This window comes from Aquarana catesbeiana, linkage group LG03 (assembly GCF_042186555.1).
Source record: "Aquarana catesbeiana isolate 2022-GZ linkage group LG03, ASM4218655v1, whole genome shotgun sequence".
Taxonomy (NCBI): Eukaryota; Metazoa; Chordata; class Amphibia; order Anura; family Ranidae; genus Aquarana; species Aquarana catesbeiana.
The window spans coordinates 543,691,528-543,704,755 of record NC_133326.1 but is presented as its reverse complement, the minus strand read 5'-3'; the positions used below and the strand labels follow the sequence as shown (position 1 = coordinate 543,704,755).

Sequence of the window (13,228 nt, the reverse complement as noted above, 5' to 3'; positions counted from 1 at the left end):
TTACAGAAGTGCATTTGGGAGGTCAGGCTCTGATGTGGACAAGAAGGCCTGGCCTGCAGTCTCCGCTCTAATTTATATCAAAGGTTCTATTTATCAGGTTGCCGTCAGGACTCTGTGACAGGCCAGTCAAGTTCCTCCACCCCTAACTCACTCAATCGTGACTTTATGGACCTTGCTTTGTGCACTGGTGCGCAGTCATGTTGCAACAGGAAGGGGCCATCCCCATACTGTGTTTAGAACCAAAAGGAGTGGGGATTTTTTGTATTTTGTATTTGTATTTTTGTATAAAAAGACTTTTACTTTATTAAGAAAATACAATAAAATATTTTCCACATTAAAATATAAAAAGGAGATTTATATACGGAAGTGCCACATGTATTTAATTGCAGATGCGGTAACACAGCATAAACGATGTACTTCCCAACATGTTTCACCCATCCGTCGGGCTTCCTCAGGGGATGCTGGTCACATGCAGAGTACACTGCCTTCTAGCGAAAAACATATGACAATGGTTGTATATTAGAACACAACATAAATACAGAGAATATTAATTAATTTGCTTAAATTACATGCATGTGCATCTTAGCTGTCATAATGCGACTGCCTACCTGTATCTCCTAGAACGGTAGAAAATATCCAATTTATTTATTTTGGGCCATTTCCCTCCCCTTTTTTCCCCCCCTTCACCCCTTTTCTTCCCTCCTCTTCTCCCCATTTCCTAGTCTTTGTCATACCTATGGTCATCAATAACCTTCCCTTCACCATCCATCCCCCTTAGCTATAGTTTGGGCCAAAATAAATAAATTGGATATTTTCAACTGTGTTGAAAATGTCTTTGAGAGTAAGAGTATTGGTAAAGCTATCATGCTCAATGATAATTATGGTGAAGTTGGAATATATGCAGCCTTAATTTTCATAATTGTAGTCATTTTTAACAGTTTGTGATTCTGTCTGTCTTATTCTATTCATTTTTCGAGTTATTGTATTCTTCCTTGATTGTATTTGATATATATATGAAAACCATTTTTTTTCTCTTTTGTAAATGCATGTGCATCTTCCTGTCTTATGCGCTGCCTTCCGGGGTCCAGTCACATCTTATTATCGGTTCGCCATGTCATCCTTTTCATGGGGGGATGCTGTCGCCCACCTTGGCTCTCATGCGCATTTTTGGGTGACCGTATGGACACCCAGGGTGTTCCTGTCCCTTCAGCAGGGCACCCGATTCACTGTGCTGACATGTGTCTGCTGTCCTGGCCTCTTTATCTCATATTGTCTCTAGAGACGTGAGATTTCCCAAGCTTATCACCAGAGGGAGCTCCCCGTCTTGTCGTGCCTTCTGGACCTTAGGACCCGGCGGCAGACTGGGGAGTAAGCAGCCATGACGATGCTTGCACCTGTGCAGCCCAGTCCATGGTCCGTTTGTATCAGTACCGGATGGATGGTATTTAAAGCCGCTGTTAGCAGTCAGTTCATGCTGCAGGAACCAAGGGACCCATGCACTTCAATCTCTCCACTCAGGTATTTACATAAGTAGTTTTTTTTGTGTTAAATTCATCATGCCTGTTACTACTCTGTGCCACTTGATGCTTATACTGAAGGACATTGTCCTCGCCCGGTTCACACTGATGCGAGTTCATGACGAATGCGATGCGTCAAAAACACTTTAAATTCGCATGTCATCCCTAAAGTAATTGTTTTCAATGACGGTCGTTCACATACATGCGTTGCGATTCCTCTACGAATGCGATGTGATTAAAAAAAGGGTCTTGTGCGAGTTTACTGCGTTGCGAATTTAGTCTCCATGGACATCAATGTAAATCGTTCTTGAATCGCATTGATGGTTCACATATGTGCAAATTCCACCACACTACTCTCCACAAAAACCAGGAAGTACACAGGAAGTTAAGACTTTTTTTTTTTTTTTTTTTTTTTACATTATGATTCCATTGGCTAGACTATCAATCGCAGCTATATCCAACTCCTGAAATTCGCAGTAAATTCGCGGTAAAATCGCGGTAAATTCGCACCGCAAAAAAAGACAAAAAATGGAACAAAATCACAACGCATCAGTGTGAACCGGCCCGACACTTAGCAGCAGGTATTATATAGTGTGTTTTGTGCTTTATTCAGGCATTCCTTTAAAGTGATCTGTATCCTTGGAAGTGTGTGGTCCCTGGCATTAAGCCAGCTGCCGTATTGGCCCCTGTGAGTGTTAACCCCTATTATTCATTGTGTGCCATGATGATGTGAAGGTTATTTCCAGCTTACCCTCACACATTAGGACATTATCGTTTCCTTTCATATATTTTAGCTGACCTTTTTGTACCATCTACGCTCGCCTTCAGCGGAAGGGCTCCCTCGGTACGGCGGTAGCATTTTTCTAACCTGGCAGACCTACCCCGCTCTCCCCTTTATTATTCCCCCCGTTCTAGGAGATACAGGTAGGCAATCACATTATGACAGCTAAGATGCACATGCATGTAATTTAAGCAAATTAATTCATATTCTCTGTATTTATGTTGTGTTCTAATATACAACCATTGTCATATGTTTTTCGCTAGAAGGCAGTGTACTCTGCATGTGACCAGCATCCCTTGAGGAAGCCCGACGGATGGGCGAAACATGTTGGGAAGTACATAGTTTATGCTGTGTTACCGCATCTGCAATTAAATACATGTGGCACTTCCTATATAAATCTCCTTTTTTATATTTTGATGTGGAAAATATTTTATTGTATTTTCTTAATAAAGTAAAAAAGTCTTTTTATACAAAAATATTTGATACTTATTCAACTTGCACCTTAAAAATCCCCACTCCTTTTGGTTCTAAACACAATTTTTCTTGGGATGTGGTGCTAGAAATTAAACTTGGGTTCGTGCTCATATAACTTTCGCCATCCCCATACTGTTCACACAAAGCATAAAATTGTCCAAAATGTCTTGGTATGCTGACGCCTTAAGGGTTCCCTTCACTGGAACTAAGGGGCCCAGCCCAACCCCTGAAAAACAACCCCACACCCTAATCCCCCCCTCCACCAAATATTTTGGACCAGTGCACAAAGCAAGGTCCATAAAGGCATGGATGAACGAGTTTGGGGTGGAGGAACTTGACTGGCCTGCACCTGATAGAACACATTTGGGATAAATTATAACAGAGACTGCGAGCCAGGTCTTCTCAACCAACATCAGTGCCTGACCTCACAAACGCGCTTCCGGAAGAATGATCAAACATTCCCATAGACACACTCCTAAACCTTGTGGACCGCCTTCTCAGAAGAGTTGAAGCTGTTATAGCTGCAAATGGTGGGCCAACTCAATATTGAACCCTACAGACAAAGACTGGGATGCCATTAAAGTTCATGCGCGTGTAAAGGCAGGTGTCCCAATATTTTGGTAATATAGTGTATGTTTGAATGGAACTGGTATTTGAGAAGGGGTTGGCATAGTAACAATTAGAAGGGAGAAAATGAATGGATTTGAAATCAATATAAGGAATTTTACCAATTTATGCTGGAAACAGAATTAAAGCTGAACTCCAGTATGATATAGAAGACACAAACAATGCAGCTCTGTATTGATTAACCACTTAAAGACCGCCCACTGCATATATACTGTGGCAGAACGGCTCTATTGCGCAAAACAACGTACCTGTAGGTCGTTTCATGCAATAGGTAGTGTGGGTGCACGTGTGCCGCCAGAGGGGTGTGCCCGCGGCATGGAGGAGGACCCACGGGAGGCAGAACAGGGATCTGTCTATGTAAACAAGGCAGATCCCCATTCTGACAGGGGACAACATGCTGATCTGCTGTTCCTAGTGATTAGGAACAACGATCTCTGTGTTGTTCCTGTCAGCACTTCCCCCACACAGTAAGGAAACACATTTAACCCTTTGATTGCCCCTGGTGTTAACCCCTTCCCTGTCGCCTCTTTCTCGTGCTCGCTGCAATAGGAAAATGTGTTTTTCGTATTGCAGCAAGCGCGAGATTATACCCTGCCGCCGAGAACCAGCGCCATAGGATCGCGCTGGAAACATTCTCGCGGGCAGGTGCTGTAGCTGCCCTTGCGTCGTATTTGGTCCGTCGGACCAGCATACAGACGAACTGGGTCCGGCTGAGTTCCGACGGAAAGATTTGAAGCAAGTTTCAAATCTAAAGTCCGGCGGATTTTCGACCGAAAAGGTCCATTGGAAGTCCGATGAAGCCCACACACGGTCGGATTGTCCGCCGGATTCAGATCCAGTCCGGTGGATAAGTCCGCTTGTGTGTACGCTGCATAAATGTTACTGAGTTGGGTAATCTCCTGACTGGATGGACAGAAATACAAATCTCTGGTAGGTAAAACCGTTCCCTTATATTTATTTCATCTGTGTATTTAACCATTTGCCTGGAGATCCAATTTAAATAACTACTAAAAAAATTGATGTACTCCTAAGTTGTTGTGTTTTTTTTTACCTTTCCTCTACGATTCTTCCATTGTTCTGAAATATCATTAAACCAGTTAGCATTGGGTGTTTTGTCACGGAGTGGTGTTTGTTTGACCTATGTTAGGAAACACATGATTACAAGTCAGTTTATGCATAGTACATTTTTTTTTTTACAAAGGACAGTTGAATATTTTCAACCACTTGATACCTCAAGCCTTGGAGAATATTAACACATAACTAATAATAATATATATGCTGCCACCGTACATTTTAAATACAAAATAATAAACAAGAGCAACTAAATTTCACTCTATGGTAGCACAATATTAATCCAATCCAAAATACAATTACAAAACATTCTTTTGACACAAAACACCTAATAACCAAAGTGTTACTGCCCAGACTACAATGGCAGGTGGTCTCCCCGCACTTGTCAGCCATGTCATAAAAGTTATAGGACAAAGAGGCTTGATTATCATGTGTATAAATTATGTGCCAATGAATGTGTGATTATTCTTCAGCCCCTAGAAAAACTGCAAAAAACTGTGTGTCCAGAGAGGGGACCAAGAGAAAGATGGGGCTTACTGAAGAGCAATACACATGAAATTTAATTATTCAAACATTTATTAAAGTGGTACAAAAAATATAACACATGGATAAAAGAGTATAAACCTTTTGCTCAACTACCCTAAATGCAGATTGCCAACTGGCCTGTGAGGGTCAATCGGTACAACCACAGACTGGGGGACAAAACAACATGCAACAAAAATAGACAAACAACAGCGTCCGGACGCAAGGGAATTGATGTCTGCCCAGCCAAAATGGATAATCCAGCTATTGCCAAGTATAGCTGTTTAGGCTGACATCAACCCCCCGGGGAGGCTCAAGCCAAGTAGGGAAAGGAGGAGGCAAGAGGGGGAAGAGAAAATGGGTGCTACAATCCTATGTGGACTGTACTGGGAAATTAGTCCCGTATATGGTCTGTTAATAGTGCAGAGTAAGTAGGATACCAATCAGGTGTTGGTGGTGACAGAGTCTGTAGATGCGTGTATAGTGCTGGCGTGTACACTGGTAAAAAGATATTCCAATCAACGATCGGCATCAGCAGCTAGCAGCATCAGTGATGATGTTAGTGGTAAACAGAGAGTGGGGACATCATAGTAGATTACCACTTCCGGGTCGCCAGTAAATACCCTCAGACACTTCGGAGGATGTACAAATCATCCACTATGTTCTGCTCCCACTTGATATTCCTGACATTAGCGTGCTGTCACTAAAAAGTGCATTATGGGGCGTGGCTTAGCGCATGGAGATGTAGGACGCACATCGCGGCAGCTCCCGGTCCTGACGATCTCCACGGGGCTCTATCTCCTTTACCATCACCCATCCAGCTACCAAGAACGTCCTGATGGGTAAAGGAAAGCCCAGGGACCACTCGAAGCTCGCCGGTGACCGGACACAGGGCGATTTGGGGAATTTTGTGACCCGTTTCTCCGCGGCCTACCAGAGCCAGAGAGCCTCCAAGGTGGCGGCGGCGCCTCCGTCTCCGGCCCGCTCAACACATGCAGACGCCGAACAGGTACTGTCCAGAGGCCGCTCAGTCTCCCTCACAGATCTGGAGCCCCCACTATACCACCCACACAGCCCCCAAAGCCTCTCCCAGGCCTCCCTGTGCTCCGGGGACGGATGGGACATGGAGTCGCAGATGCGATCCATGCATGCCTACCTCCGCTCTTTACCTACTAAAACTGACTTTGAACATTATGTCTCCCGCATGGAGAAGTCATACAGGAAAGAGATTGCTGAGCTCAAGAGGGATCTAGGGACTAGAATGGAGGATGTAGAAAATACCACTGATGGTATGTGCAATACATTACACTCCCATGAAGAGATCCTTAATACCCATACTAACATACTACAACAGCTCATGTACCACCAAGATGACATCGAAAACCGTAGCAGACGGAACAATATTAGAATCCGTGGCATACCAGAAACCATAGATCACAATTATTTGCATGGAGCAGTCACTGCCATATTTAACCAAATCCTGCAGCAACCCAAAGATACCCCTATTGAGCTGGACAGAGTTCACAGAACCTCAGGCCCGCGTAGTTCTGATTCCTCCTTTGTTCGGGACACGCTCTGCAGGGTGCACTTTTATAAAGTTAAAGAGGAGATCATGAAAGCAGCCAGCACACAGGACTCCATTCGGCTGAATGACACCCCAGTAATGCTGCTGCCTGACCTGTCGCGCCAAACTCTGGCCATGCGGCGTGCACTTAAACCGATTACATCTGTTCTTCAGGAAAGAAAGATCAAATATCAATGGCGGTTCCCTTTTCAATTACGGGTTCATCATGAAGGCAAAACGGCCCTTTTCCGCACATTAGGAGATCTACCAAGGTTCCTGAGCACTCTGGAGCTACCCCAGATCTCCCTGCCAGACTGGCCCCTTCCTTCTGCTACTCCGGGACTTCCATTCCACACACAATGGCAGAAAGCGAGCAAGAACAAGCGACCCAGAAGCTCCCCTCAGAAGTCTGCAGACGGGTGACTGGTCTCTAGGCCCTGCAGACACCACATCTTTACCCTGCCACCGTGACTATTGTATTGTTTCCCTTTTTTTTTGATCTCTTCTTTTTTTTTTTCTTTCCCTCAAGGAAGGAAAGAATAGGAAGCGGTGAAGGCCGTCTACCCTTGAACCACTTTTAAGTGATAAAGATTTCCCTGGACTACCTACCTGTCTACTACACTAACAGTGTTACAGATCCAACACCCCCCCTCCCCCCTCCTTTTTTTTTTCTTTTTTTTTTTTACTTTTTTTCACATCATTTTTGCAGATGCCTTTTTGTCCCCCCACATTATCCTAGTTGGATGTCCTTTTCAGGATGATCCTTTCAAATTTTTTCTCTATTGTTGTCTACATTTTCTTTGTTCTTTTTTTTTCTGGGGACAAGGCTGGGGCGGATGGGTTCTATAATTATGGCTTATCCCCCCCACCCACATTGAAACTCGCTCTTAACTACGAATTAATATACGAAAGCCTTATAGAAATGCTCCCATGTTTTTTTTTTTCTGATGTGTTTGGGAGGGGGTGGGGGTATACACGTTATATGTGATAAGTTATTACTTATATGTTCTTACCAGGTTACCTTATGATAACAAATTGATGGTTATATAATGTTTTCACCAGCTTTTGCTCCCCCCGTGGACCCCGGAACCGGGAGGCACTCTAGGTGGTCACCACATCCCCCCCCTTAGGACTTGTAGTGCCTGTTTGCGCACTTTACTGATATTAGTTTATAAGCACTTTAAAGAAATGTTTCTACATTCAAAGGATTACTTAATGCTGCCACCTAGTGGCTTATTTTTTTACCTATTTTTCTCTCTTACTTTCTCCCTCCCTTTTCCTCTCTCCTCTCCCACCTTTTTTTCTTCCCCTACCTACCCACTTACTTCACTCCCCTATTCCTGGGCTGGATGGACCTCGACATGAACGTTATTAACATATACTGTTACCTCTCCTCACTCCTATTATGTCTTCACTTAAGCATCTAACCTTATCGTCCTATAACTGTAGAGGCTTCAATAACCCCGAAAAAAGAAGCCAAGTGTTATACCACTTTCATATGACTAAAACAAAAATCCTGCTCCTACAAGAGACGCATTTCCGGGGTTCAGAGATTCTATCCCTTAAAAACCCTCATTTTCCCCAATGGTTCCACAGTACGAACCCTCATGCAAAATCCAAAGGGGTATCTATAGCTTTTCATAAATCATTCCACCCAGAAGTCTTAGATTCCCTGATAGACCCACTAGGGCGTTATTTATTCCTCAAACTCAAATTTAATTCTTCTGTCTTCACAGTGGCTAATGTCTATGGACCAAACCAGGATCAAGGGAACTTTCTGTCAAAGGTTCTAAACAAATTGCTATCATTTGGGGGTCCTTGTGTCATTTTAGGTGGCGACCTCAACACAACTCTTTCTCCAGCCGTGGACACTTCTTCGGGTAAGTCAGCCATGTCCCACATGACTCTTACACAAATAAAATCCCTTTTAAACTTGGCACAGCTCGTAGACATATGGAGGATACAACATCCCCTAGAGAGAGACTACAGTTGTTACTCAGTAGCTCATAAATCCTATAGCCGTATCGATTACTTTCTAATCTCCCAATCATTACTAGATATACCACTCAAGGCCTCCATAGGACATATCCTCTGGTCGGATCACGCACCCGTACACCTCAACCTAGCCCATCCACCAAAATCCCGCACCCGGTCCTCGTGGCGACTTAATGACAATCTACTAACTGACTTGGTATGTGTTGCAGCAGTTGAAAAAACGATTAGTGACTTTATTGCAGATCACCGCCAAGATGATACTAATCCCCTTATTAAATGGGAAGCTCTGAAATGTGTACTTAGAGGGACACTAATCCAGCATGGCTCTTGGCTAAAAAAAGCCAGAATGGCCGAACGCTTGAAGTTACACATAAACGAGACTTAGACCCTGCAACATATACCGACCTATCTAATGCGCGTAGAGACCTGCTCCGTCTACTCGATGCTAACTGCCTTATAGCCAGAGACCGAGGACGTAACCGACATTACACTCTAGCTAACAAATGTGGACAACACCTCGCGAGAGTTCTTCATCCTCGCCCCCCACGCCGACCTATACCACAAATCTGTACATCTGACCAACGAAAAATTAATAACCCCAATGGTATTTCTGATGCATTTAAACAATACTACTCGAACTTATACAATCTCCACACCCCAAACGGGACGACCCCTACTAACGACACACACCTATGCTCCATGCAGGACTACATCTCTGACACAGCTCTACCACATCTAAACCCTGAACAAACATCTGCCATGGACGACCCCCTTACAACAGAGGAATTCACTGCCGCTATCAAAAGCCTGAAAAATGGTAAATGCCCAGGCCCGATGGGTTCTCCTCGAGATTCTTTAAATCCTTTGCTCATCATCTGACCCCATTGTTAACTAGCGCATTTAACTCTATAGACGATACCCATCTTCCCTCTAGAGACCTACTAGCAGCTAATATTTCAGTAATACCCAAACCTGGCAAAGACCCCTCTCAATGTAGCAGTTATTGTCCCATTTCACTCCTTAACCTGGATATTAAGCTCTACGCCAAAGTCCTGGCCAACCGCCTATCTCCTATCCTACCTTCACTCATACATAAAGACCAGGTGGGATTTGTCCCTGGCCGAGAAGCTAGGGACAATACCACAAAAACCATTCACCTCATTTCCTATATCCGAAAACACAATCTAAAAGCTTGCCTGCTCTCGTTTGATGCCGAGAAGGCCTTTGACCGGGTCAATTGGGACTTTTTACGCCTCTCTCTGCAACAGATAGGCCTTGGCTCCACTTTTGTCTCTAGGGTCATGGCCCTTTACTCACGTCCCTCGGCGTCAGTCCTGGTCAATGGTTCCTCCTCCGCTTCATTACAGATTTCAAACGGCACACGACAGGGCTGCCCTCTGTTTCCTCTTCTTTTTGTTTTAGTGATCGAACACCTGGCCCAGGCCATTAGACAAAATACATCTATAGTAGGAATTCAGACACCCTCATCTCAACATAAACTTTCGCTTTACGCAGATGATTTATTAGTCTACATACAACAACCTCATACTACCCTACCCTCCCTGATGCACGAATTTCGTAGATTTGGACAGTTTAGTAATTTCAAACTGAACATGTCTAAGACTGAGGCCTTAAACATATCATTACCCAGTACCACCCTTACCCAACTACAGACTAATTTTCCCTTCCAATGGGGTTCCAGAGGCATCTCTTATTTAGGGATCACGATTCCTGCCAATCTCTCCGATCTCTATGCTTTAAATTATATACCCCTCCTAGCCCGGATTAGGAAGGAATTAGATTCATGGAACCCCTCCACACTACCTTGGTTTGGGCGCATTAATACATTGAAAATGGACACCCTACCAAAATTACTATATTTATTTCAAACCGTTCCTATTATGGTCCCTAAACAATTTTTCACATCTCTTCGCTCTATGTCCATACGATTCATATGGCAAAATGGCATGTCCCGCATTCGTCACAACTTACTCACATACCCCAAAATACAAGGCGGAGTGGGCCTACCTGACTATGAGCTATACCATAGAGCTGCACTGTTATCCCGGGTCCTAGAATGGTTCCCCCGCCCTTTCCCCAAGGCGTCCACCATGGTGGAACAGGATCTATCCACTTTAGATCTCAGGGCCTTGCTTTGGGGATACGGACGACATTTACATTCACTCTCCTCTACTTCCCCACTGACGATTGCAGCTTTACATTTTTGGTACAAGAAAGGCATACAGACTCTCCTATCCTCAGACCCTTTGCCACTCACTTCCCTATTTGACCACCCCGCACTCCCTCAGGATGAAGGCTCTACCACAATAGGCCCATATTCCCGCTCTATGTGGCCTGTGGCGAGATCATTTGTAAACCCTACCTCTGGTGCACCCATCCTTCCAAACACATAGGGTAATTGGCTCACATCCCTCCGTATATCCTCCTATTGCTCCGACCTGTTCTCCACATCTCAAATCCACAGACCCTTAACAGAATTCGAACAACTGTGCTCTCTTACGGAAACTCCCAGACACTTACTTTCCACCTTATACACGATACAAAATATACTGCTACATAACCGACCTCCTTCATACACCAAGATGTGGTCCACGGAGCTGGGAAAGGAACTTCATCCAGAGGATTGGCAAAAATCATATTACTTTACGCATAAATCTTCAATCTCCTGTTATACCCAGGAATAAAATTTTAAGCTTCTTTCCCGATGGTACAAGGACCCTCAATCCCTTAACAAAATTTTCCCCTCGGTCCCATCCTCCTGTTGGAGGTGTGGCTCAGAAAACGGAAGCTACCTACATATATGGTGGGACTGCTCATCTATTCAACCACTTTGGTCCCAGGTTTTTTCCATTTACAGTAGTCTCTATGATCAACCCTTACCACCCTCCCCAGAAATTGCATTACTGTCTATGCTTCCTGGTTCCATCACCTCACAGAAACGCTCTCTTTTACGCTTTTTTTTATCGGCTGCCAGGCAGATCATACCCTTATTTTGGAAAACCCCCACTAGACCCCCACTTACTTTATGGGTGTCGACAATGAATGACATTATGCGCATGGAGGAGAGGTTGGCCATGGATAACGATACTTTTGATAAATTCAAAACTCTATGGCTTATCTGGATTGAATACTCTACGTCAGACGCCCTGAAATCCTTATTGACCACTCAAGGTTAGACACAAATATTCATCTTTAATACTCCTTGCATACATTGTCGTGCCGAGGTCTGCTCCACGCCCCTCTCCCCCCCTGTATCCTATCCCTCTTTTCTTTTTTCCACCCGCTTTTCTTTTCTTTCTCCTCGCTTTCCTGAACTCTAATGCCCCGTACACACGGTCGGATTTTCCGATGGACATTGTCCGATCGGAGCGTGTTGTCGGAAATTCCGACCGTGTGTGGGCTCCATTGGACATTTTCCATCGGATTTTCCGACACACAAAGTTGGACAGCAGGAGATAAAATTTTCCGACAACAAAATCCGATCGCGTCAATTCCGACCGTGTGTGGCCTGTTCCGACGCACAAAGTGCCACGCATGCTCAGAAGAAATTCCGACACGGGACAGCTCGTTCTGGTAAACGTAGCGTTCGGAATGGATACAGCACTTTCGTCACGCTGCAATGTTCAAAATGGTTTAATACAGCGCACTCTCTTCTTCTTTATAATGTGACAAGAATGAAGTAGTTTTGATGCTCATATTCACACACACTTCTCACAAACTTATTTTGTTACTATTTATCGGGATTCCCTCAATATATTTAGATTTCTCACATCTGACAACAAAATTTTTTGTTATTTTTGGACTTTAATGTAGATTCTTTTTTTGTGTTTCTCTTTTTTATTTTTTTATTTTTTGGTGATTTTGATTTGTACTCCCGAAAATGTTTGTGTGTGTTTTTGGTGACAAGTTCCCACAACACCACTAATATGTTGTTCTATTTAATCTGTAGGAGATTATTTGGTGTTGTTGTCCCTTGTTAATTTCACATTGTACTTTAGAAATGTACCTGAATCGTCACCAACAAACTGTCCTTTTTGGATGAAAACACACACAGGAGAGTAGAATTTCCCTAAAAAAATTTTATTAAGGGCTCACAACTAAACAAAGAGGGAGGCAACGCTGGAGAAACTGCAGAAGTGGGTGAAGCCTTGGACCCCCAGGGCACACATCAATTATTTAAAAGCAAAATTGGTGGCCTGAGGAGTCCTTATCTAAGGGAGGGCAGTCTGGTCCAGAAGTCCCAGAGATCCGGAAAGCAGCTGATGACATCTGTGTCCCCAGGCTGTGGTCATACAAGAGACTGCATCTTCTGTCGGACCAGACTGAACCCAGGGTCATCACTCTTTGGTCTTCTTTCCACGCTTCCTTACAGGCTTTGGCTGTGGTGGTGGAGTTGTGGCAGCAGGAGGAGGAGGAGGATCGTCCCTCTCAATGACATCCGTCTTGTGTGTCAGTTCCCCACTCAACCCCTTACGAAGGACTTTATAAATCAGGTCCTCAGAGATCTTGCGTTGGCCCTCCTGCATGCCCTGCAATTTTGTGGCAGCCATGCAGGCAAAGGCCTCTTCAGGACTGGGGAAGGCTCTGAGGGACGCCGAAGCCTCCTGGATCAGCCTGTACGCTGAATCCTGCACGGGACTGGGAGTGGCCTTCCTG

At 44.3% G+C, this 13,228-nt stretch overlaps 1 protein-coding gene across 4 annotated transcripts in view; it reads right to left on the bottom strand.

Annotated features, from left to right (window-relative positions):
• LOC141132716 (serine protease FAM111A-like) overlaps positions 1-13,228 on the bottom strand; it is a 104,824-nt gene that overhangs the window by 39,056 nt on the left and 52,540 nt on the right. For all 4 annotated transcript variants that reach the window (XM_073621468.1, XM_073621469.1, XM_073621466.1 and 1 more), the window contains exon 4: positions 4,451-4,537. In XM_073621468.1, the coding sequence (XP_073477569.1) occupies positions 4,451-4,537 (87 nt within the window). The remainder of the gene's footprint in view (positions 1-4,450; positions 4,538-13,228) is intronic.